The sequence below is a fragment of the Quercus lobata genome, chromosome 8, assembly GCF_001633185.2.
Source record: "Quercus lobata isolate SW786 chromosome 8, ValleyOak3.0 Primary Assembly, whole genome shotgun sequence".
NCBI classification, from domain to species: Eukaryota; Viridiplantae; Streptophyta; class Magnoliopsida; order Fagales; family Fagaceae; genus Quercus; species Quercus lobata.
Genome location: NC_044911.1, coordinates 56,676,066 through 56,703,183, shown reverse-complemented (window position 1 = coordinate 56,703,183; position 27,118 = coordinate 56,676,066). Strand labels below are relative to the sequence as shown.

Here is a 27,118-nt window from a genome sequence, read left to right as displayed (position 1 = left end):
TTTTTAAGGCAGCTTCTGATCATGCAGGGTAGAAATACCTAATACCTAGAATGACATGAAGGGAATATGATAATTGTATAGAAAAGACTTGATATGAACAAATTACTGATGCCTCTCTCCCCTTTGGAATCTTATTGAATAATTAAAAATGATAGACTTATTAATTTCATCTCTAGAAGCTCCTTCTCCATCATATCAAGTGCCCAAACAGGTTCCTGTAGCGGATCAGCAATCTGTTCCCTGAAACTTCCTATTGAATTCCCTCTTCCACCTGTCTTTGATAGACAGGAATAATATCTGTGTTTTCACTGGAAAAATTATCACCACCCTCATCGTCAGCTGGTTCTTGGTTGTGTCCTTTGAGCGCTATTATAGTTAAGCACTCTTGGATCACCTTTTCTTCTGCTATTTTCCCTTTAGTCAATTCATTTACATTCTGTTTGTTTCAATGTAAAATATTTTTAGGAAAATATTTTCCAATTTTACGATGTTTGTTTTGCAGTAAAATATTTAGTCAAAAGTAAAATATTTTCAGTCAACCAAATCAACTTAGGCAAATTTATGTAAAATATTTTACACTTAAAATTTTGGTAAAACATTTTACATTTGCTTGCTCTCTCGTACCCTGACACATATCACTCCATTTACTCCCATAGTCACTTTACGTTCAAACACTCCCAACTCAGATTTCTCTCCAAAAAAAACCAGCCACCTCCGGTCTCCTCTCCCATCAATCCCAGGCTCCAGGTCTGTAGCACCACCGGCCAGCTCCAGCTTCCACCGGCACTGCCCATCGCCAACGATAACTCTCCCTTTCACTCTCAAGTTCTGTCTTCCCACAAACCAGAGCCACCAAGCCACCAAGGAGCTCATCACTCTCAGGTTCGTCGGGGCTCTTGCCATTCTCTCTTACCCATCTCGAACAGACAAAGAAAGTCACAAAGAGGCTTCTTGAGAGGTGTGATGCTAGTGGTGGTCAAGGTAGCCTTTCGGCATGATTTGGTAGCGATGGTCAAAGGAGGTGTTGCGGTGGAGATATGGGTCTTTGCAGGTTGGTTGGTTGGTTGGTTGGTTGGATTTTTTTTTTTTTTTTTTTTTCCTGAAATAGAGATCCGATGACTGAGTTTGGGTTTGTTTCGTCAGTCTTGGGTGTTTGGGTTGTTGATGACGGTGGCCGATTGGATGAGATAATAGTGGGTAGGTGGATGATGGTGGCCGATTAGATGAGATTATGGTGGGTAGGTGGATGACGGTGAGTGTGGTGGCTGGATTTGGGGTGGTTGGTGGCTGCTAGCTTCGCAATGGTTGGTGGATGAGGGTAACTGTGTTGGTTGGGCTAGTGGCGGCTGGGTTTGTGCTTTGCAATGGTTAGTGGTCGTTGGTTTATGTTTGCATTTTCAAATGTTTAGGATACATCAAACACTTCCAAACACTTGAAAATGAAAATATTTTACAATAAAATATTTACATGTAAAATATTTTACATTTGAAAATATATTACTTCAAAACAAACGGAACGTTAGTGTCCCAGTAGTTACAATTGCCTCTTCCTCTCTAAGAGGTGAATTGACATAATCACAAGATGCAGAAGGTTCTGCCTGTTACATATCATCCATGCTTTTCCGACAATGAAGGTTATTGACTTCATTTACATGTTCACTGACATGATCTGCTCGACCACCTTCTCTTTCCATATGCCCATTTTTGACAAGAAGATCCTCATTTCCTTTGTCCAGGAAGAAAATGCTATTCTCTATGCAACCTCTCGATGACTTCCTTTGGCTGATGCTTCAAACCCATTTGAAATAATTTAGCTAGTTCTTTCCTTGCATAGGACACCTTTTTCTTAGCTTCAAGGTACTCTGAAATAGCAAGGGAATATGCACAGTAGGGGCAGTAAAAGTTGCCATTGTTGTCAAATCTGGGTGAGAAACCCAAGCAGTTCTCATGAACCATCACCGGACAATTACTTGTGTTACAAACTAACAATTGACCCCCTTCATTACACCTCATGCACAACTTTTGGTCTGTAGAACCAGCTGATGCTAAGGAATCATGACTATACATGCATTGAGAGCGCATCATCGTGGCACTATCAGGAGGCTTTGACTGATTATGATGGAATTCATCCTCACTGTTATGCCCACATCTCACTAAGGCAGTATGCTCATCTTGACCATCCTCTAGAACCCTGCCTTCTTTCAGATTTCCTATCTGATCTTTTGCCAAGTCACAAACTTGTCTTTCAATAACTGGCATAACTCTTGCAGAAGAATCTTCTAATAGTTCTGTTGGATGTAGTGGTACTGGATTCTCTTCTATGGAATGAATTCCAGATGAGTCACATTGCTTCTGCTTTTTGGCAGTTAAGTGGAGATCGTCACAATCATTTAAAATATTTTGGTTTTCATGGAAGTCTCTAACTATATTTTCAGTAGCTGATTCATTCCTTCCCCTCTTGGAAAGTAATAAATTTCCATTACATGGATCTTTTTCCAATAGCTTATTCTCATTCTCAAGCATTCTAGGTATCAAGTTCCCTTTTACTCCCATTTGTTGTGCATTGAGGAAGCTCCCATCAACTCCATGTGTAAGTGCATTGTGACTGCCATTATTCACAGGAATTCCACCACCTGCACTTGTAAATTCCAGTCCACTCCTGTCCTTCAGGGAATCAGCATTTGGATGAATACCTTTGAGAATTAAATCTTTCAGCTGTTGATAAAGAAGCACACAAAACCAAATAATTAATAGTGAATGACAATAGATGAAACAAAGGAAAGTTCATAAGAGAGGAAGAGAGGGGGGAAAAACCCCCCCTTTACCTGTTGTAAGGCTAGTTTAGGCATACAAGCTCTTTTACGAATAATAAAGGGGCGAAGATCCCTTTTTACGCGAATATCCCTTTTTACGAGCTCCGGTTTGAGCATTTCAAGATCTGATAATGAATTCTGACAAAATAAATGTTTATGTTCAACATCAAAATGGAAATTCAAACTCCTAAAATTTGGAAGCAGATGATTAAATACACAAGCAATATTACATACAAAGCAAGAGTTGAAATTAGAGAAAAAAAATTACCTCGTGCATTATGTGTTGGAGAACATCTTCACAACTTTCTGAAAAATCAAACCCGACTTTTGAATGACCCTTATTGACTTCATTAGTGGGACCACATAAAGACTCCAAACATCTCAAAGCCAACATTTCCCTCATGTTTTTCCCTAAATCATCATCTAAGTCTGGAGCCAATTCAATCAAATCTGAAACAAAGAAACCAAGATTGATTAAAAAGATTATTAAAGATATATACTATAGGGAATTGTTTTTGTTTTATTAGATTCAAACTACCATGTAAAGCAGAAACGTCCACTTGCTTAAGGCTCGCAAGAACTTCAATGGCCCAAATCCATGGAAAGCTTGAAGCACGATTGGATGCGTCTCCATCCATGAGAGAGAAAAAATTTATCGACCACACCCCACGTGCGAGTGCAAGAGCTTTAAGCTTCGATGGATGAGGACGAAAGGAGGGATGAAATCAATGAGACCAAAATTGAGATCCTAAAGACGAAATGGTCGGCAATTATTATTTATAAAGACTGAAGCATATTTATAGGCTTCAATACATTCATTTTGCTATAGCATTCATTGGGTTTTCCATGTAAAAGTAAAACACAAACCAAGAAAGCATAGACACTTCATTTAGGGTGCCGTACCCGTGTCATTCCGGTATCATACCAGCTGTTTCATATTATAATTTTTTTAAAATTGCTCGAGTCACTGTGTCGTACCCATGTCCGTGCTACCTAGACACAAACTATAACCATGTTTGCATCGTGTATTGAATCCTATGGCACGTTTTACATGTTTGCCATATAGCATTAGTTGGGTTTTCAATTTGGGAATTGGATGGTATCAAAGGCTTTCTATTACCAAATTCAGATATCATTAAACCCCTAGTTTATTTGAGAAAGTATAAAGCTTAAAAAAGCACAAATTATATACATTTTATGAAACACATAGCGTATATATAAGAAACCCAGAATCAGACATTGATATCTTTACTCAATGCTACTAGAAAGAAACAACAACAACAACCCAAGAGAGAGAAAATTTATTAGTGTGAGAGTTACCCACAGGGTGTGAGGTTTTGGAATAATGACCTATACATACATACATACATATATATATATATATATATAAATATATATATATATGGGTCACAACAAACCCCCAAAATCCGCTAAAAGAGAAGAAACTACCTTTACCCACAACCGCAACGCAAGTTCATCCACTGCCACCGGAGTGCGAAGACTGATGAGACCGGAGAGGGCTTCCTTCGCCTTGGAGCAGCCGTTGAGAAAAAGAGAGAGAGAGAGAGAGGTGGAGGGATTAGCGTTTTGTTGTTTGCCTTTCCCATTAGTTTGAGAAGGAAAATATAAAGAGAAAAAGGCTAGAGACACATGTTTTGGCACCAGGTGAAACCTTGCCGATATTTTGAAAAAAAGTAATCAACATTTTGGTGTACCTACAAATAAAAAAATAAAAAAAGGTGTGGTATTTTTATAAAATGTCTTGTTAATTGGTTGGTGTGCTTAAGATATTTGTTAATTAACCATTTTATTGAAATTTTGATACCACTTTATGAAAAATATAATAATAATAATAATAATAAAAACTGTTAAAAAATCAGCTTTTTATTTTTTCTTTCCCATAAAAATTGTCTACAAGTATTTCCTTAACAAATGCTTGTAGTGCATCTATTAATAGAATCCGATTTTTTTTCCTTCTCCAAATACTGTTGATGCATCCATTAAGAAAATCTTTTTATAAAAGCGTAGAGGATAGTTTTTCAACCTATAGTTGTATGGTAACTGCTCTATGATGATTGTTTTTTTATCATCAAGCCAATATACTGATTGGTTTTTTTGTGTAGATGTAAATCACATGATTCAAAACCATATATTTCTTATTCAATGATAATACACTTTACCAATTAAACTAATTGAAATATACTAACTGAAATCTACTAAAAATCATATACAAAAGAGCGAGACGAGACTTAAGCTATGATGACAGTGAGTTGGTGACAATGACAATAGGGACAATTAGGATTTGAACTTTGAACACTATGGATTGGAGAGATAGAAAGGGGAGGGGGGGGGGGAGGGAACTTGGGAACCTAAAATTAAAAACTACGGAGTATTATTTATTTTATATTCGATAGGTTTCATTTCAAGGGGTTAAGAATCAATGGACCCAAGACTCAAACCGAAACCAAATTTTCATTTAATGTTCAATAGTTCAAGACCTAGTATTGATGGTCCATGCATTCAAAGCTAATTGTGGGTTGTTAGTCAGTTCAGATCAACCAATTGGGTTAGGTTTGGCAGGTTTGTGGACAATCAAAGCATAAATAAGGGCTTATTAAATGTACGTTTAGGAATAACTTATTTAACTTTTTGGTAACAACTTTTTGCTGAAAGTGTGTTAAAGTATACTTATACTTTTTGAAAAAGTGAGAAATTTTTTTTTTTTTAAAACTGCGTATAAAAACTGAAAGCTAGAAGGTGTGCAAAACAGACACTGATAAGTACAAATTATTCCAAGTTAGTTTACTTAACCAACATAAAAAAAACTTTTAAAGTAATGCAACACTTTTAAAAGATTATTCATTAAAAAAATAGTCTACAAAGATTAATTAATCATGAAATATAAAACTTTTAAAGTTAGAAATTTGATGCTCGCTAATAATCTTTATGTACTTACAAAGATTAACACTTACCATAAATTTCAATAGGTAAAGCTTAACATACCCTTAATATCTTTATTTCTCAAGGCATTGTACTTATAGTAGTCGGTTAAACTTAAAATAAATTTTTTTTTTTAATACTTAGGGCCTGTTTGGATAGGCTGTTTATAAAGATGCGTTTTAAAAACGAGCGTTTTTAAAATGTGCATTTTGAAAACATCATTTTTAAAACCACAGATAAGCGTTTAGTAAAAATGTAAAAATATGCATTTTTTATTTTTAAAGCTACATTAAGCGTTTGGATAAGCTGTTTTAAAAATGGTTGTTTAGAGTACAAATTCCAAAAAAGGACTTAACTATTTTGTCAAGGTTATTTTGTCATTTTTCCTTTAATCAGTGTTTTTTTTAAACTACTATTGAAAATATGTAATTAAGCCTGACAATTACATTAATAATAACAATAATGATGTTGTTGTTGTTGGAATCATGGAGAGAAATTTATATAATTTAAAATTGAAAAAAAAAAAAACCTTCAAGAGGAAGATATTAAAATGATTAGGAAAATAATTATATTAAAATAATGACAAAAAAAAAAAAAAAAAAAAAAACAGAGCTAATTGGTATAACTCAAGGGAATCAAACAAGTATTAAAGTAAATTTAAGATCATGAAATAAGTAGAGCTCATCAAAGTCATTGACAAAGTGTTGAAACTTGAAAGTGGAAGTAGATAATTTTGTCATTAAGTAATCCATTTTTTTTTAAGATAAACAAGTTTTGGCCCAAGGAAGAGGAACAGTAATGACCTCCACTTCATGAGGTAAAGGACCCTAACTAATTATGCTGCTCCCTTCAGGTTTATATTAAGTCATCCATATAATTTCAAAAAAATGAGTATTCAAGTTTGGCATTTTTTTATATCAACCTCATCAAAGAATCTATACTTCTACCAACAATGGTAAAGTTTTTTTCCCAAAATCTCTTTAGCAGCAATGAGCCAATCAGCCAATAATGATCATTGTTAACAAATATCTGATACTGTTTAACTAATGTATAGAAGTTTCTCAAAAAAACTAATGTATAGAATGTATAGTTTATTATAATTTTTTTTTTTTTTGATAACTAGTATATATATATATACTATTGTACTTTTTTCTTTGAGTTAAAGAGTAGTAGTACTATAACACAGTTAAAGGGAATAAAAAATACACCATCTATAGGCCACGTGAGTGACATGACCATTTGGATGGGTAAAGAGTGAACTTGAAGACTTGTCTTTCTCACTTCCCATCACTGACCACAAGTTTCAAAATTTTGCATTGAGATTCACAGCCGGATAAAACAAAGAAAAAGAAAAAGTGGGGGAGAAGGAACTTGCTAGAAGTAAAAGAAGAAGAAGAAGTTCATGAGGTAGCATCAAGGAAATGAGAAGAAGCAGCAGCTTGATTGATCTGCAACGACAGGTGAATTTTTTTTTTCAAAGATTCATAAAAGCCTCAACTGCTTCTTCGATTTTTATTCTTCTTCAAAGACCTTCAATTTCTTAGAAATCCGGTATCCAAAATTCGGTATTCGCTCCGGTGTTGCCGGAATGACTCCGGTACGGCCGTTATTTAAACCGAAACGAAATACTAGCATTCCTGTACCGGCCAAGGTTCCGGTACAGTGTACATAGGGGAAGGGATAAAGCTGGTATTTCCTATCGTATTGGCTCTATTTTTATTTTCTGAAGAAAAAAATAGCGGTTAGCCCATCTGCGTCTCTGAAGAAGCAAAGCTTTGCAGTGTTTTGTAAACGTGAAAAATCTGGATTTTGAAAACGCAAACGTGCTGATTTTGTGGAGCCAAACGATTTGGCAAATCACGTTTTGTCTAAAACGCGCGTTAAGGTTTTGTGAACAGCCTATCCAAATGGGCTCTTAATGTCTTATTTTCCCACAATACCAAACTCCTAATGCCTCAAGTTTGAAATTTTAACTTTTTCCCTTCAATATTTTGACTCTTTCTCAGTTTCAAATTATGGGTTTTTGCTATAAACTCAAATTTTAAATAATTAAAATAATATTGAAAAAAAGTTGAATTATACAGAATTTTTTTAAAAAAGCAATTAAAGAAGTGAGGTAATATGTAATATTCCAAGTATATTGCTATACCTTCAACACTTTAAAATTAATTAATTTTATTGCTTTATTTTAAGTAATCAAATCACATGTTTATAATTTTTTTATGTTGAATTGGGATCTTTACTTTACTGCTCCAAATTATGAGCTGCAAATTTCGCATCGTGTCTTTGTCTCCTTGATGGGTTTTAAGCTCCAATCTGGCTCCAGGGTCCAGTTGTAAAATCTCCTTTAACTTATGCGTACTAAGCACTTGAGCTTACACCTTTAACTTCTATTATTTACTTTTTTTATCGTCGGCTATTCGCAAGACACCTCTGAATTGGGCCAATGTTTGAGGGTCGGTCAGTATAACCACACTGGGCCCATAAATAAAGGGCCCATTGTAGCATGCTTCAAATTCAACCCATAAGATATTCTTCCAGTCCCACATAAGCATATTCTCATAACAGTATAACACTAATCCATCACTCCCGCGCGCTAAGGGTATAATAGTTAAAACGTAACCTACTATTTATTTTTTTTTATTTTTTTATATTTGTTCTCAATTATCGATTGCCGCCTCAATCAGGCTACTGAAGTATAACATGAGTTTGTTGGAAAACCCAATAAGCTCATGGGCCCATAAAATTACGAAGAGGCTCCAAACAGTGATTTTTCTACCCAATCTACGAAATCCCCATTGCCAATTAGGGTTTATTCATTTACGTAATAGAGTGTTTGAAACATTTTGGGACTAAGACTTTACTTTTCTTCCCACTTTTGTTGGTGTTTGTTTCTCACTCATTTAATTTCTGTGGGCTTGTTGCATTGATTCACTTGCTGTAGGAGATCGGCATAATGCTGCTGAAGATGAAGACAAGGTAGATATAGAGCTGTCTAATGGAAGGTAAAAAAGGTGAAATTGATGCATACCAGCCATAAAATGCTTTTAAAGAAACTAAAATTTAAAATTAGCATGACACTCGTGTTGTCCTCTAAGACATTATTTGGTGTGTATTTGTTTAAAATTTAAATGCTATGCCAATTAAATGCTAAGGAGAGTTATTATGAGGAATACCCATACCTGAATTCTGAGTCAGTTGTTGAAAATGTCCCTTTTTTTCCCCCTGCAGAAACCCTGAAGCTGGAGATATTGAAGACATTTCTCTTGATGCGGTATTTAGTGGAGACGATAGTGATGTGACAAGAGATGATTCTGAGAGTGACAATTTGCCTCTGTCTCTAATGCGTATATTATTGTTCCCATTATTCATTTTAAGTGTGTAATGTATGTTGTGTTTATATAGGAAATCATTGGTTTACATGTTTATGGTATAGGCCTTGTTGAAGTTGAACCCTTTTTTTTTTTAATAAGTAATAAGACTTTTATTGAAGAAAATTGAACATCATGTTCACGATGGTGAACACTTTGAACAATGAAATAAATACAAGAACATCAAGAGCTAAAGGAAATAGAAACTAAAAAATCAGCTACAGTAGCAGTTCGTACACCCCCAAATACGAGCCCAAAGAAACAGAGTACGAAAAAGTAAACATTTTAAATGTTCCAAAGTTCTCGCCTTGTCCTCAAAAACGCGGGCATTACGTTCCTACCAGACTAACCACATTAAACATGTCGGGACCATATTCCAAATGATGGAAAGATGGTTTCCAAACCAGTTTCTCCAATTAAAGAAAAAAGATTTCACTAACCTTAGCTTTAGCCATTGAATCTCAAACACTGTAAAAACTTCACACCATAAGGTATGAGAGAACTTACAATAAAGAAGAAGGTGGTCCACTGATTCCCCATCGCAACAAAACAAACGACACATATTAACCAAAAACTGACCTTTCTTAATAAGGTTATCAATGGTGAGTATCCCATCATTAGTTGCTATCCATAAGAAGAAAGACACCCGTCTAGGCACCTTAGTATGCCATATACCCTCCCAAGGAAATGCATCAGTGGTAGGACTAGCTAATAGCTTATAAAAAGAGCACACATCAAAAATACCAGATGTAGTAAATCTCCAGACCAACTGATCATCCCCCTCACCCCTCGGCATAGACGAATAAATAAACTCAAAGAATGAGTAGACAGTGGTTGCCTACCAATCCTGAGGACCATGACGAAACAATAAATTCCAGCTCCTACCTCCTTCTGAATTTGAAACAACCAAGTCAAAGACCCATGCTTCTTTAGAAACACAGCAATCATACATGGAAGGGAAAAGTTCCTTCAAAGGAGTAGGCTTACACCATGGATCATGCCAAAAACTAACATGGTTACCCTCCCCCACATTGTACAAAATTTGGCTAAAGAACTTCTCTTTTCCTTCTTTAATACTCCTCCACATCCCACACCCGTGAGCACCTCTTACCTCTCTAGTGCACCAGCCACCTCTTGCCTCTCTATATTTGTCTGCTATAACCTGATGCCATAATCTATGATTTTCTTTCCCAAACCGCCACAACCACTTCCCAAGCACAGCCTTGTTAAACAGCCTAACTCTTCGGATTCCCAAACCCCCACACTCAACTGGTAAGCATACCTTATCCCAAGCAACTAAGGGATATTTAAAAACATCCTCTGAGGTCCCCTAGAGGAAATTCCTCTGAATTGTTTCAATTCTTGCAGCCACAGCCCGAGGGATAGTAAACAACGATAAAAAGTAGGTGGGAAGACTCGATAGGGTACTTTTTAACAAAATAAGCCTACCTCCTTTCGATAAATACTGTCTTTTCCATCCAGCCAGCTGTTTCTCCATCTTTTCAATAATAGGATTCCAAATTGATGAATCCTTATAGTGTGCCCCAAGAGGCATGCCCAAATATCTCATAGGCAGAGTGCCCACCTTGCAACAAAGGATACGAGCCAAACCATTCAAATCCTCGACGTCACCAACAGGAACAATCTCACTCTTGCCTACATTAACTTTCAGGCTTGTAACTACTATTTTTGAGGATTTTGATTTTTGTTTTGTTTTCTTATGTTTATGTTATAATTTTTTTCGTTTAGCTGATTAGTGCTCTAGTTTGGCTTGGTAATTTTATCATTCATTTCAAGCCCATTTGTGTAACTGTGCTATTTAGTTTCAAGCTTGGTTGAATTTATTAACTAATTGGTTAATGTGTTATAAGCCTTTACTTTTAACTCCATTGTGCTCAGTGTCATATACTTTGTTCATGACTAGTCTGAACCTGAAAAAAAGCGTGGGTTGTGATAGGTCTCAGCGTAAAATTTAGTCACTTTATTATGAATTTATTCACTAGCCGACCCTAAGATTTTGGGACTAAGACTTCACTTTTCTTCCTGCTTTTTTTAGTGTTTGTTTCTCACTCATTTAATTTCTATGGGCTTGTTGCATTGATTCACTTGCTGTAGGAGAGAGAGAGAGACAGAGAGAGAGAGAGTGTGGTGGAGGGATTAACGTTTTGTTGTTTGCCTTTCCCATTAGTTTGAGAAGGAAAATATAAAGAGAAAAAAACTAGAGTCACAAATGTTTTGGCAACCGGTGAAACGTTGCCGATATTGTGAAAAAATTTTATCAAATTTTGGTGTACATAGCATTACTCGATATACAAATTTAAAAAGGAAAAAAAAAAGGAAAAAAGAAAAAAAATGTGTGGTCCTTTTATAAATTATATCGTTAACTAATGTGCTCTGGATATTTGTTAATTAAGTATTTATTGAAATTTTGATACCACTTTATGAAAAATATATTAATAATAAAAACTAATAAAAAATCAGTTTTTTTTTTCCCATAAAAATTGTCTACAAGTATTTCCTAAACGAATGCTTGTAGTGCATTTGTTAATAGAGTTCGGTTTTTTTTTTTTTTTCCTTTTCCAAATACTCTTGATGCTTCTATTAAGAAAATCTTTTTATAAGAGCGTAGAGGATAGTTTTTCAACCTATAGTTGTGTGTTAACTACTCTATGGTGTTTGTTTTTTTATCATCAAGCCAATACACCGATTGGTTTTTTGTGTAGACGTAAATCACTTGATTCAAAACCATATATCTCTTATTCAATGATAATACAGTTCAACAATTGAGCTAATTAAAATATACCAATTGAAACCTACTAAAAATCATATACAAAAGAGCGAGACAAAACTTAAGCCATGATGACAGTGAGTTGGTGACAATGACAATAGGAACAACTAGGGTTTGAACTTTGAACACTATGGATTGGAGAGAGAGAAAGGGGGGGGGGGGAACTTGGGATCCTAAATTTAAAAACTACATAGTATTATTTATTTTATATTCGATAGGTTTCATTTCAAGGGGTTAAGAATGAATTGACCCAAGACTCAAACCAAAACCAAATTTTCATTTAATGTTCAACAGTTCAAGACCCAGTATTGATAGTCCATACATTCGAAGCTAATTGTGGGTCGCCAGTCAGTTCAGATTGGCCAATTGGGTTAGGTTTGGCAAGTTTGTGGACAATCAAAGTATAAATAAGGGCTCATCAAATGTACGTTTGATAATAACTTATTTAGCTTTTTGGTGAAAACTTTTTCCTGAAAGTGTGCTAAAGCATACTTATACTTTTTGAAAAAATGAGAAAAAAGAAGAAAGGAAAAGTGAAGTTTTAAAAAACTACATATTAAAACTGAAAGCTAAAAGGTGTGCCAAACAGACGCTAATAAGTACAAATTATTCCAAGTTAGTTTACTTAACCATTTAATCAAGCTACTGTAGTGCAACATTACTGTGATGGAAAACCCGGCCCATAAAAATACAAATGACTGTGTTGGAAAACCCGGCCCATATAAATACAATGGGGGCTCAATGACAGTCATTTTTCTACCCAATTTTTCTACTGAAGTACAACATGACAGTGTTGGAAAACCCGGCCCATAATTCTTTTACCCAATTTAAAAAAACCCCCATTGCCAGTTAGGGTTTATTCATCTACGTAAGTGTGTGAAAACCGAAGCAACGGCTCCTTCTTCGACTCCTGCAAATCCGGAGAGCTCAATCACACACTCAAAGGTAATCTTCGAACCCATTGATACGAATATATATATATATATAAGGTTACTATTCTGCATATATGAATTTGAGTATTTGTTTAGAGCAGAGTTTGATATTTTCAAGGAATGGGGAAGCTGGGGAAGAAGGCAAGGAAGTTCTCAAAGAAGAATCTTCAGTCTGTGCTCAAAAGAAAGAGGCAGCTCAAGTCTCTGTTCAAAAGGAGAGCTTCTAAAAGTAAAGCTTTTTTCAGTTATACTATTTAAGCAATTTGCCATTGTCTGTGTATGTTATTGTTCCCATTATTCATTTTAAGTGTGTAATGTATGCTGTTTGTATATGTGAAATCATTGGTTTACATGTTTATGGTATAGGCCTTGTTGAAGTTGAACCCAGTGGAGTAAAAAAGAGTAACTACTATTTTTGAGGATTTTATTTTATTTTTTTATGTTCATGTTTTAATTTTTTCGTTTCGCGGATTAGTGATGTAGTTTGGCGTGGTAATTTTACCATTCATTTCAAGCCCATTTGTGTAACTGTGCTATTTAGTTTCAAGCTTGGTTGAATTTATTAATTAATTGATTAATGTGTTATAAGCCTTTACTTTTTACTCCATTGTGCTTAGTGTCATATATTTTGTTTGCAACTAGTTCAAAGCCCGAAATAAGGGAGTGTTGTGATAGGTGTCAGTGTAAAATTTAGTCACTCTATTATGAATTTATCCACTAGTCGACCGCAACATTTTGGGACTAAGACTTTACTTTTCTTCCCGCTTTTGTTAGTGTTTGTTTCTCACTCATTTAATTTCTGTGGGCTTGTTGCATTGATTCACTTGCTGTAGGAGATCGGCATAATGCTGCTGAAGATGAAGACGAGGTAGATATAGAGCTGTCTAATGGAAGGTAAAAAAGGTGAAATTGATGCATACCAGCCATAAAATGCTTTTAAAGAAACTAAAATTTGCAATTAACATAACACTCATGTTGTCCTCTAAGACATTATTTGGTGTGTATTTGTTTAAAATTTAAATGCTATGCCAATTAAATGCTAAGGAGAGTTATTATGAGGAATACCCATACCTGAATTCTGAGTCGGTTGTTGAAAATGTCTCTTTTTTTCCCCCTGCAGAAACCCTGAAGCTGGAGATATTGAAGACATTTCTCTTGATGCGGTATTTAGTGAAGACGATAGTGATGTGACAGGAGATGATTCTGAGAGTGATGGATATCTCTCAGAGGTTGTGGAATATACTATCATTGCTTAAAATGTTGTTTATAATTTTTTTTTTCTTGGTTCTTTACTCGGCTTCATGTGATTGACTATTGTTATGGGCCATCAGGACTCAAGTTGTGCACATGTTGCTGAAAGTGGAAGTGAGGATTATCTTAAAGGTAAGGACAGTATTACCTGATTTATATATATATATATATATATATATATATATCCTGTACCAATTTTGTCTCTCCCTTCCCCATCTTTATGTTCTGATGGAATACATATGCAGACAGCAGTGGAGGTAGTGCTTTATCAGTGCAAAACAACAAAATTCATTTAGATCTTGTACAGAAGAAAAAAAAATTGAACAGGTTGCAGGAAAAGGTAACTGTGTTGTTAAGATATTCATACTTTAATCATTTTTATAATTGTTGAATAATTTGTTTATGTTTTCAGTTAATTTTATATTTGTTGGATATTTTTGTCACAGTGAGAACTTTCTTGATTTTTGTGAATGTATAATAAGGAAGAATTTATAAACAATTGTAAAGAAGGAAGTACTAATTTTCTTAGGAACAATTTAAAGTTTCATTTTGCTGGTATGGGCTAATTTTTTTTTTTTCAATCCCTCCCCATCACTGTTCTGAAATTTGAGCAGTGATTTTGTTGGGCTTTAAGCATATGTGTGAACTTTATTTAATTGAATCAACACCCAACAGTATAGTATTCATATTATTGTTTCTGTGTCTATTGCTTATGCTGGTGTTGGCATGGATGATGGGCCTTACTCTTCATATGAGAGGAAATAATTACATAGCCACTGGTTTTTCTTTTTAGCTGTCCTGGTAAGTCAGTTTGTATGTGATATTTTAAGCAGAATAATGAGCATGATGAATTCAATTAAATGTTTTTCTGAATGATCAATTATAGCTGGGGTTTTGGAGCATGAAATTTGAGTTTAACAAATTCGTTGCATTAACTTTGAGCTTTCTGCATGTACCATGTTACACTATTAAGCATTAGGGTTCCGGCTTACATCTGATGGTATGTATTCTGCATGAATCCTGGTCAGGTTTCATGCCTAACTGGAAATGGGTAAACCAATGTTTTTAGCTTATTATGTACTGTATTTGTTTTTCTTATGTTTTCTGCATGTGATGTTTGTGAAACATGTGCTCTATGCCTTGGACAGTTCTGCTGTTCTCTTTTGTTATTACATTTCTCTCTCTACTCCATGACTGTTAATTTTTCTGTTTTCTAATTACTATTTGTTTATTCATCTACTTAATGAAGCATTAACTTGAAACTTTTCCAGGATCCAGAATTTGCTAAGTTTTTGGAAAGCTATGATAAAGGCCAACCTTTCAGAAACGAAGAAACTGTAAGTTGTTTAATACATATGGTATTAAGGAAATTAGTGTGCACATTTTGAGGGTGATTACAGGTTTATTTGGGATGTACTTTTGCAAAGAAATAACTCGTGTCAGAGGGAATGAAAAGAAGAATTGAAATCTCACATTCAACAAGCATCCTTAAGTTGATAAGATCATGATTTTTCCTTTTTCCAGGGTTGTATTAGATTAATTTCTTAAGTTCAATGTTTCAAGGAAATTTGCTCTTTCATAGTACCATAGTGTGGCTATTGTAATTTGCTTTTGTGTTATATATTTGCAGAAGCATAGAAATGTAGTTTTTTAATAATTTCCTGTAACACAATTTCTCTCCCCCCCCCCACCCCTTTTTTCCCCTTTTTTTCCACCTGAAATTGTTTGCCACAAACTGACACCTAATATATCTACCATGTTTAACATTTAATACAATATAGATTTTTTTAATTTGAATTACAGAGAAGAATCTACTTAGAGTACCTTGGTTGGTTAGGAATGAGTATTTATGTAGATGACTGATAAGTGAAAAATATCTGCTCAGAAATCAGCATTTGGAATCTCGCATTGATCATTACACTAATGTATGTTGTTATCTGGTTTTTCCATTTCAACGTCTCTTAAGTGTGTTTTTGCTTGTAACAGTATTCTGATGAGGATGAGATAAGTAATGAAGGCATGGCCTCAAATGAGGGCAAGTTCTTGACTAGCTCTGCTGTTAAAAGTTGGTGTCAGCTAGTGAAGGAGCAGCACAGTGTGCCTGCCTTAACTAGTCTCTTAAATGGATATCGGGCTGCATGCCACTATGGAACCAAGTCAAGTGGTGTCCTTGATGCTGAATCATGGAGTAGAATTCAGAACAGTGAAACTTTCTGTGAGATATTGATGTTCGTACTTCATGAGGCTGATAATATATTTCGAGGGCTACTGGAAATATCGAGTTCTAATTGCAAGAAGGAAGCAATTTTGGGGTTAAAGAATACTTCAAAATGGAAAACTCTGAGGCCACTAATTAAATCTTATTTGAGGAGTACCCTGTTTCTCCTGAGTCAAGTTACCGACTATGAGATATTGGCCTTTGCCCTAGCAAGACTCAGAAATTCAATTTTATATTTTGCTGCTTTTCCTTCTTTACTGCGCAGATTGATCAAGGTATTTACCAAAAGCTCATGATACAAATTTGTTTGTCATTGATGCAGTTGAAACATTGTTATCAATGTTTATATTATGATGGGTATTGAGAATTTTATCGTTTTATATTGTTAATAATACATCAATAATTTTTTTCATATTCAGTACAGTGTACTGGCGGATGCTTTAGAATCTAAAGGCTTCCAGTTAAATAGCATTAAAATAGAGTATATGGAATGTAGGTTTAGTAAAGGCAGAAACAAATATGAATGGGTTGTGAGACTTGATGGTTAAGAGATATGAAACAACTAGAGCTTTTGATATCTTGGATCATTAATTCATAAAGGTGGAGAAATTGAAAATGATGTGAGTTATAAAATAAGAGCAAGGTGAGTGAAGTGGAGAAGTGAATTGGGAATATTGTGTGATTATAGAATACCTATTAAGTTAAAATGAATTTTTTTTAAAGATTGCTATGGGAACAGCTATTCTCAATGGTATTGACTGTTAGGCTATTAAGAAGCAACATATTTATAAAATGAGAATGTGAAGATGGATAAATGGAAATACAAGGTAAGATATGATTCAAACAGTGAAATTTGGTTAAAGATAGGGGTGACTGCTATTGATGAAAAGATGGAGAGTCACTTGAGATGGTTTGGTCATTGTTTTGAGAAGAGCAATTATTGCACTAGTGAGAAAGAGTGAGTTGATTCAAGTTGAGGGAATGAAAAAAAGATAGATGAATACCTAAGGAAATAACATAAAGTACTGTTTAATATAGATTAGAGTGACAAAAAAAACCATATGGCTGATCCTGACTAGCCTATTGATGGTTCATAGTGTACCCCAGAATTTTGGGACTAGGGCTTGGTGGTGGCGTTGGTTGTAGTACAGGGGTGCAGACAAAGAAAAAGGTGCATTATACCTTGAACTAATGGACCCTGCAAATATGAAAAACCTTAAGAGTGCTAGTTATATCCATGCTATTATAATGTAAGTTAAAGGTTTTTTGTTGTATGTAAATCACATACTATGCGAGATTGTTTCTTATTATCTTTCAAATATTAATGCAGATTGCAGTTCATTTGTGGGCAACAGGTGGAGGAGCCCTATCATCACATTCCTTTCTCATCATAAAAGATGTGGCGTCTGTGTTTAGCTCCAATTGTTTTGACACCTGCTTTGTTAAAACTTACAAGGCCTTCATTGGTCACTGCCAGTTTTTGGAGTCAGCTGTATTTAAACATATGCAATTTCTGAGGAATTCCTTGGTTGAGCTTTGCTCTCTAGATATGCAGAAATCATCTAGGAAAGCAATGGTTTCTATCAAGCAACTTGCAAAGACACTGCAGCAGGGTCTACAAATGAAGAAGGTATGGAAAGAACATGCTCTTTCTTCGGTGCTTGTTTTATTGGACACAGACATATTTGCTTGTTGCTCTTCTGTATAGATGCTCATGAGTGTCTAGTTTATCATGAGCCATGATATAAAATGTGGTGGGACTTTTTCTGATGCTTTGCTTTTAATTGTTTATTTCCAGGAAGCGCTAAAGAAAATATGCAGTTGGCAATACGTTAATTGCATTGATATTTGGGTAACGTTTATAGCAGCAAATATACGTGATTATGATCTTCAACCACTGCTTTTTATGATCATTCAGATTATAAATGGAGTGGCTGTCCTGTTTAGTGGACCAAGATATTTACCCTTAAGACTTAAATGCATCCAATGGCTGAACCATCTCTCCAGTTCTAGTGGGATTTTCATCCCTGTTGCATCATTGGTGTTGGATGTTTTAGAATATAATATTAGTAAGGAGGGCAGGAGCAACGAAAAGGCTGTCAACCTTTCATCTGCTGTTAAGGTCAGAAAGTAGTAATGTGTACTGATGTAATTCTATCCATACATTCTCTCTTGCTTATATAGTTAAAAAATTTTCACCATTGAACTTGATGCACAGCAGTTGGTTGCTGAAATCCATATTTTTCTAGAATAATACCTACTGTATTTTCCTGTAATTGATATAAGATACCATTGTTACAGTTGCCAAAACACTGGTTAAAATCACGAAATTTCCAAGAAGAGTGTGTTTCATCTGTCATTGAACTGCTTGCAGAGCATTTTGCTCAATGGAGCTACCACATATCTTTTCCTGAACTGGCAACTATTCCTCTCGTCCGGCTCAAGAAGTTTATTGAGATAACTAGTATCGAGAGTTTTAGACGTGTGGTGAAGCGTTTTATTGATCAGGTACGAGCTCTGATTAAAGAATTACTTGAATCTCTTATTGACTAAGAAATTTAGCTACTAAGTAGCTGTCTACCAGCCAAATCCTGAACCCCATCCAATATGTGGTTGCATTTTCTCACCATTTATGATGGCCCTGGCAATCACCTTAAGATTGGATAATGGCTCAATCTGATTTATGATTGATTTGTTGGTTTTTGTAATTTCATGACCATAACATTAATTGATTGGACTGGACTGCTTTCATGACTAATAATATAACAGATGGGCAAGAGTTCTAAGTTTTGAAATTTGGTACACCAACTTCTGGTCATAAACAATTTTTTTTATTTATAACTCTTTTTTCTGGCACCATAGGTGGAGCACAACATAGAGTTTGTCCAGAAGAAAAGAGATGAGGTGGCTTTTTCACCCAAAGATCTGCAATCTGTTGAATCATTTCTCCAGGTTTGCTTTTGCAATGTCAATTATACTTTTGTATGGATTATATAAATCTTTTTCTTAGTTCGGACAATGGTTAATGTGCAGCTGGAGAAGCATAGTGGCAAGTTCCCATTTACACAGTATTACAGAAGCATCATGGAGAAGGCTGCTTCTAGAAATCTGGTTTTGAATGAAAAGGTGCCATAAACCTCCCTTTTTTTAATGTTCGCTTTGCTGGGTCTGGTATGTTTCCTTTTAATATGGATTTGAATGGTTGCATAGACCCATGTAGGCAAGCAAGAACAGAAGGTGAACTTTAGGCAAATAACAGGCATTTTCCTTCCGGTCATGAGGATAAATTGCTTAGCCCGTTAGGGGTGAAAAGCCCCTAGATTACCCGGCAACTGGTTATGGCGGGTGGGGTAAGATGCCTGTTGGAATTTGATTAACAATAAAAATTGTTGTACAGTATGCTTTGCAACATGCAACTAAATTGAGTGAAGTTCTCCTACGTCATAATTAAAAATAAAATAAAATAAAAAAGGGCATGATTTTTCTGCCACCCTCTGATTCCCCCCTTTTGTTCATGGTGTCTGGGTTTATCTAATTTTCCTAGCTAGCCATGGTTTGGATTTTAAAGGCTAACCATGATGTGGTTCTAGTTTTATGTTGATATGACATAACAACACCCTAGGTTATACTATATCAGGCAACAAGTCATTATACTCTTGTGCTTCTCTTAGTAATGTAGATTGCCCACCAGTGAACATGCCATCTATTTTTGCACATTTTTGTGTATTAGATTGATGCACATTCTATTGATCCATTATGCTGAGTCATGTCAAGAGCATTAGTTTCTTCCCTGGTAAAGCGTACAGGTGATTACCTACTGGATTACTTGACAATTTTAATGTCACCAACTGAATAGGAAGAAAATAGTTTTCATTAAAAAATAAAATAAAAGCTCATTACTACTCGCATATTCATTCTGACATTTCTGTGCTTGGCAACAATACTCACTGCAGTTTGCTGGAGCAGAGAAAATCATAAAGAATATACAACAGCATCCATCTGACATGGTAGATGTGGGTGGTAAAGGCAAAGGACATTCAGTGAAAAGAAAAACACTTTCTCGTGAGAGAAAGAATGGAAAGAAAATTAAAGTGTGAACATAAATGTTTTCTCATGAGTCATGACCAGGTTTTGATCCTATATCAAACTCAGAGGAGAGATATCATTCTATGATTTATGATATGTTACAATTATTTGATATACACCAAATTTAGACTTAAAAACTAAAAAAAGAAATGATTCAAACCTAACTTAGGCTTCTAGAAATTTTTATTGTAAGACCAAGATGCAAAGCTTAAGGTTGTTTAGATTTGCAGATAGGCTAGACTTGAGTAATGAGTTTTGTTTCTAATATTTGAAAGTGATGTTCAGTTTTGATTCTTTTGAACCATTTTTGGTGAATATGTTCCATACCATATACCATTCATATATTCAGGTATGGTAGTATGTAGTAATCAGCTGAATTACAAAACACAAAAAAACAAAAGAAGTGAGCAATTGCATTACGTTTAGCCTTCTGGCTTTTATTACTATAAAAATGTTAGCCGCACAATGTTGTGGTTTCAGCTCAAAATAAAAAGGGCTGGAGTTTGTCTTTTAATTTGAATTAGTATTGTGCCCATGACATGGAATCGCTAATTAATCTCATTGGCGAATTATCAAATTTAGTATAAATGGCTGTGTTTAGCGCAAGATCTATTTTAATATATAAAAGCTAGCACTAAGCACGATGATATATTCTAAGACAATTTCATCAAATAGGGCAGTATTTCACGATCTATATAATGTGCCATTAACTTAGGTACCAGAAAACTCATGCTTGAGATAATTCTGCTTAGTGGAATAGTGTTAGCATTGCCATAAGTTTTTTAAAACCTTACTTTTTTTTTTTTTTCTCACTTTTGTAAAGTACAAGTGCATACTTCCAACAAAAAATTTTAGCGAAAAGGTAGATAAATTATTCCCAAATGGATAAATTTCATAAAACCCAGCTCTCATCAAAAGTCGTGTAGCTCAAAGCCTTGTTATAAATATAATGAGAATTTTCTTTATTATTATTTTATATTCCTTGGCAGGCAGAGTCCACGCCGTCTCATGTGATTTATCAGGTCCTCATCGCCATGCTTTTGACCAGTTTTTCGACTGATTTTCTTCAAGTCTTGCTTATCAAGCCTATGCCGTAGACTAGAAGAAATATGTTTGATTTTATTTAACAAGCTGTACTATTTTATAGGAGTTGTTCAAACTTATGTAAGGTATAATATATAAATTTAAATTTTCTTTAAAAAATAATAATAAATAAATTCAAATACGCTACTTGGATTTGGGTTCAGTTGCAAAAACATCTCATGGAGTTCCAATTTTTTCTTATAACTTCCTAAAATTTATTTATCTGCCAAATTAACTCTTGAGACTAACTTTCATGAGCTTTTATGGATGGAAAAATTATGTGACCATCGTGTGATCAGTGACACAAATTGGTTGGTAGGTCTTTTTAATGCGATAATGTGATGGTCACTTCATTTATCCACCATAAAATCTAACGAAATTAATTACGTCTCATATACTTATGAAAATTGATATGGAATTGGTTCTGATCCTAGATTTTTTCAAAAAAACACCAGATCTCTTGGGTGGATTTTGGAACATAATTATATTAGAGCAAAGTTCAAAAATTTTTAATGCCTTATATGTATTTTTATTCGAAATAAAACTTTTTAGAAATTTCACCCCTAATAAGATTACAATTATGTTATACAAATCTTATAACAGTCATACTCTTTTTTTTTTCTTTTTTTTTGAGAAACCAATAACAGTCATACTGAATTCATTGTTTTGTGAAATTTAATAATGTAGAACAATTCTTTAATGCCATTTATGCAATTATGTTTAGGGTATGTTGTTAAATAAAATTCATCATAAAATACCTATTTCATAGACTTTTTCCTCAAATATTTTGTCAAGCCCCAAAATTAAATACCATTCCATTCGTTAGCATAAATAAGATCATTACTTTCTAAACTTCTTCCCTTTGAATTAACTCATGCTTGTGATAATTCTGCTTAGTAGAATAGTGCTAGGCTGCTAGCATTGTCATACTTGTAACAATGCTTAATCGAAATATCATAAAACTCAATTCTGGCCAAAAGTCTTGTAGTTCAATAACATTGCAAGCCTTGATTATAAAGAAAATTCTCTCCTCTCCACTAATTGTAATAATTATTAAAATAAAAAATAAAAAACAAAACAAGCTTTGTGGTACTTCTCATAATTGAGTTATTCTACATGGAACTTTTGAGTTGAGCCTTGATTACTAGTTGGATAGCTCTCCGAAGAATTTTCCTACCTAGCTTGAAAGCTATGACTGGGAAATGTAGGTGAGGAAGTAAGCTTGCAACTGGTAAAGGGTAAAAGGGCTTGTTTATCTATTAGACCATTACCGTTGCTCCATTTAATACCATTAAGAAGATGAGTTACTTTCATCACGGATTCTCGATCCAAATTTTCATATAAACTAACCGGTAGATTGTGAAATCATTAGTAATTACTAATTATTATCTAATAATTGCTTTTGACTGCTTCAATGCCAAACTACCACGTCGCAGAAATGTAAACTCAAACAATCAATAATAAACATAATCACCGATTACCAAACCCAATTTTATATGTTATTATAGCTATTGCCACAAAATATTTGACTTTCCCAGAATACAAAACATTGATGGCCCAGTCAAGAATGTCCCCTATCATACACTAACTAGTACCTACCAACTCTGTTCTTGGCTAGCTCTTGCCTCTCTCATTCAAAATTCAGACCCTTATTGCATGGCACATGAACAACACAGTCAATCTTGGCTTGTTGGGGCACACATACTAGCACTAGCACCACCCTATGTCACACGTGTGGATGGAATGCAACCAAAGGAAGCTTTTACGACAGCGTTTAGATGCTGGCTCCTGGACCCCAAAATCTTTAGTAGCCTCCACAACCCTTTCCTTCTACTTCTCTCATTGCTTTTAACCATGTTATCACATTCAACAGACCTAAACATCATTGATGGGCTCTTTTTACGACTCTGCCTCATCTTAATATCACGCAGCTCCATCTCTGTTGGAAATCTAGTCATCCCAAACATGAACAAATACCACCTTGATTTTGTTGGAGATGTTAACATTGTCACTTTTCCAACTGATAAATCACACTTGCTAGTTGCATAAACATGGCTTTTTGATGCAGGTAAGGCTGAGGCAATGGAACCCTTTGAGCTATTCTTGTCATTATAAACTTTTTTGCCTTTGGACCCTTTTGATGACGAGCTTCTTGTCTTGTTGAAAGAGAGTGACTTCCATCGAAAAAGCTTTGAACCTTTTGAAGAAGAGCTTCTTGTCTTGTTGAAAGAGAGTGATTTCCATCGGAAAACCCCTTTCTTGCGTGTGTGGTTTTGTTTTTCTTGGTTCTGATGAGGTTTCTCGGGGTGGTCAGGTAGTTCTTCTTTGTAGGGAATGAGTTTGCCACAAAAGATGATGCTTTTGTTTGCTGCTGTTGTTGAACAAGTAGAGGCAGTGAAGTCCTCGCTGAAGAACTCAAAGAAGTCATTACTGTCTGAGGACAAGCTTTGGTCTCCTTTGGAGTAGTCATCCCAGTTGGATGCATCACTGTAGCTAGGAAGATCACAAAGAGAGAGTGTTTCTTCTCCCTCATATGGATCTTCAAAGTCAGTGTTTTCCTCAACTGGGTCTACATATTGTTCTTGAGCTACCATACTTGAGCTCAAAGAATGATAGGATAAGCAAAATGAGTGAAATTGAAGAGGTAATAAGAGTAATGAAGAAACAGTTTTTGCTTATTGGGTATCTTCTGGTTTGTTGAATAAAGGGGATTGGCCTTGTATATATATATATATATAGAAAGAATGATTAACAGAAAGCTCCAAAAAAGGAAGTGAGAGAGAACCTCGGGGCGGTTGATGGGGATGGCTTCTAGAGGATAAGGAATAAAAGATTGTGAATTAAATTTAAATGGTAGTAGTAGTACTATATGGTTGGTCTTCTAGAAAAGCAGGCTTAGACTTTAAAAGGTGGACTAAAACAAAAACAAAAACAAAAACTGAAATAATTCAAATGGTACTTTACTTTCTCTTTGTGTGTCTTGCTAGTCTAAAAGCTGGTCATACATGGACAATGTGCTTTCTACTTCTTCTAGATGGACTCTTTTTCTTACTTTCTTTCTTTTTAATTTTTGGATGTTTCTTATTTTTTTGGGTTGCTTGTTTGTTAGGGATTGCACTGTTTATCTCCACGTGGTTGTCTTCTACTCTACTATGTGTCATTCTTGTAAGGGATGAGATTAAATAGTTTAATAAACTCTCAGAGTAATGTTCAGGACACATAAAAATTTATAATTTTGTGTTATAACTTGTCATGTGATGAGTTGAGATTTTCTTAAAAAATAACTATAAATCCGAAACTATATTATTAGTTAGGCAACGTTTCAAACTATTTTTGTTTCTAACAATTCGAATCTAGAGGACTCGATTTTGTCATTTGAAAATGCACTTGGAAATCGAGTGTGAGAAACTCGAGTTTGAAAATCGAGTGTCTTACACTCGATTTTCAAATGCATTTTCAAATGGCAAAATCGAGTCATTTGGACTCGAATTGTTAGAAACGAAAATAGTTTGAAACATTACCTTACTAATAAAATAGTTTGAGGGGTTTTGTTTTTTTTTTTAAATCTAATGAGTTGTGATTGGTGTAAGTGTGATGGTGGATTATATGATAACACACTTATACCAATAACAACTCACCATTTCATGGATTGTGGCACAAAACTGTACTTCTCTTTTCTTTCTTTCTTTCTTTTTTTTTTTTTTCCTAAGCATTACTCAAACTTTAAACATAGAGGTAGGTTTTGTCCTGTAGTTCTTGTTAGGGTCCCACCTTGACGACAATCAAATTTTGAGAAAATTGGCACTTAGTGTGGGACCCGAAATGCCGCGTTGGGTTTTTCCTTTTGTAGTTTTTCTTCGTCTTTACGGTGTATGATAAGTCCTATTACACAAAAAAATTTCACCCCCTTTTTTTTCGCAACGAATAGGGGAAATATGTTGTGATTTCATTGTTGCACCAATTATGATTTATTATCTCAACGAGATACACAATGAACTCTTAAAAAATGAAAAAAAAGTGTGCTTATTTGCCTCTAATTTCACAATTTGTCAATGTTGTAAGTTGAAATTGATGAGTTAAAAGTTTATGCTAATGGTAGATATGCATGAAAGTAAAGTAGGTGTAAGATGTGTGACTACATTTTTCATTGTGTTTAAAAGCATTTACATCAAATGTGCTAAAAATATATATATAATTTTTAGCACCTCAAAAAGTTATTTTATTTATTTTTACTCTTCACTTTATAATTCACTATATATAAAATTATTTATTTTTTATATATTAACCTTTAAAATAATATAAATAAACAACCCAACATATTAATTTCTTTGTAACCTCTCTCTCTTATTTCCTCTCCAATCCATGAAAATAAATGAATTAAACAATAATAACAACATGCTATAGTAGTTTGCTATTAGTAGCATATCACTGTATTTAGCATCTTTAATATAGCATATATCTTAGTGTTTGAAGTGCTAAAAATAGTTTTTTAATGGGTTTTTACTTTTTACCACCATCATTACTGTGAAGGCTCTAAGATAGGTTTGTGCCTATGACGAAGGTGTTTATTAATATAAAATTTATGCAGCGATAAGCACAGTTTACCTCCCTTTGTTTAGGAGACAGTAGTACTACTTGATCTTTTTAGTATCTTTCTTAAGAAAAAGCTGAAAAGTTTACTAGCTACTTTAATTAAAGTTAAGATAAAGTACCAAAATAATAAAGTGAATTCGGCTTCAACACTTCTGTTAAAAATAAAATAAAAATTGGGCAGCAGCATAGACTGTCTTTATTATTCTTTAGAAACTCACTTTTGTAATAGTCTAGTCTAGTCGGTGGCTATTGCTAATTTTTCTTTTTTTCTTTTTTTTTAGAATCGATTACTAACCAATATATGTGTCGAGGGAAATGAAATGTGTTGAGGCAGTACATAATCAAAGTTGGTTCTCTTTTTCTTTTTCTTTTTTGGAGAATCAGTTGGTTCTCTTTTTGGTTATTGAGGTCGACTATTTAAGATCGAGTTTCATAAACTTAATTTGTTTAGTATTAACGAGTTCAATTGAACATCTTAATGAATTAAACTCAGTAGCTCACAAGCAGCTTTGCTTAGTTTATAATCCTATTTTCTTTAATATGGGAACACAATCATTAAGGAAATAGTTTATTTCGTATAAATAACTAAAAACTAATGAGTTATGACTTAATTGACATAACTAACATTAAAGAAATAGTTTTTTTCGTATAAATAATTAATATATAAAGACTAATGAGTTATGACTTAATTGTCACTTATTTTTCTCGTGAAAATAAGATGAAGAGTGATGTCATGAACTCAAGACACATTCAACGAAAGTATGTAACTTACAACATAGAAATTAGAAGCAAACATAGCATTCAAACTTCAAACGCTTGTTTGATAAACCGTAGACTAGTAATAGTATATTAAACCGTGGAAGCTGAAGACCACCATTCATTTTTTGCACTTGAGAGTAGAGACCAAATTGAGGAGCAAAATTAACTACATATCAGATTCAACAGGTTAGGCTCATCAAAAAAAAAAAAAAAAAAAAAAAAAAAAAAAAAAAGATTCAACAGGTTAGGTAACAACTTCGAAATTTAGTCAAGCTCAGTACTGT

The 27,118-nt window shown here is 34.4% G+C and overlaps 3 protein-coding genes across 4 annotated transcripts; 1 reads left to right on the top strand and 2 right to left on the bottom strand.

Annotated features, from left to right (window-relative positions):
* Window positions 1-1,712: 1,712 nt before the first annotated feature.
* Window positions 1,713-4,490, bottom strand: LOC115958388. The gene is made up of 5 exons (XM_031076803.1): window positions 4,263-4,490; window positions 3,352-3,505; window positions 3,082-3,263; window positions 2,826-2,951; window positions 1,713-2,715 (listed from the first exon to the last, which is right to left on the bottom strand). Exons 2-5 carry the CDS (start codon window positions 3,449-3,451, stop codon window positions 1,747-1,749), a joined length of 1,377 nt encoding a protein of 458 aa, XP_030932663.1. The 5' UTR covers window positions 3,452-3,505; window positions 4,263-4,490; the 3' UTR covers window positions 1,713-1,746.
* An 8,249-nt stretch (window positions 4,491-12,739) lies between these two features.
* LOC115955901 (nucleolar complex protein 2 homolog) lies at window positions 12,740-20,818 on the top strand. 2 transcript variants are annotated; one of them, XM_031074294.1, is made up of 14 exons: window positions 12,740-12,857; window positions 12,946-13,073; window positions 13,678-13,738; window positions 13,965-14,073; window positions 14,176-14,227; window positions 14,341-14,435; window positions 15,367-15,432; window positions 16,082-16,588; window positions 17,644-17,943; window positions 18,112-18,435; window positions 18,615-18,821; window positions 19,176-19,265; window positions 19,347-19,439; window positions 20,267-20,818. In XM_031074294.1, the coding sequence occupies exons 2-14, from the start codon at window positions 12,965-12,967 to the stop codon at window positions 20,408-20,410; spliced, it is 2,157 nt and encodes a 718-aa protein (XP_030930154.1). In that variant the 5' UTR covers window positions 12,740-12,857; window positions 12,946-12,964; the 3' UTR covers window positions 20,411-20,818. The 2 variants fall into 2 exon arrangements, with proteins under 2 accessions (XP_030930154.1, XP_030930155.1); XM_031074295.1 differs by having other exon boundaries at window positions 12,752-12,857; window positions 12,941-13,073.
* Window positions 20,819-22,973: 2,155 nt separating this feature from the next.
* Window positions 22,974-24,157, bottom strand: LOC115955902. Its single transcript, XM_031074296.1, has one exon. It carries the CDS (start codon window positions 24,074-24,076, stop codon window positions 23,204-23,206), a length of 873 nt encoding a protein of 290 aa, XP_030930156.1. The 5' UTR covers window positions 24,077-24,157; the 3' UTR covers window positions 22,974-23,203.
* Window positions 24,158-27,118: the final 2,961 nt, after the last annotated feature.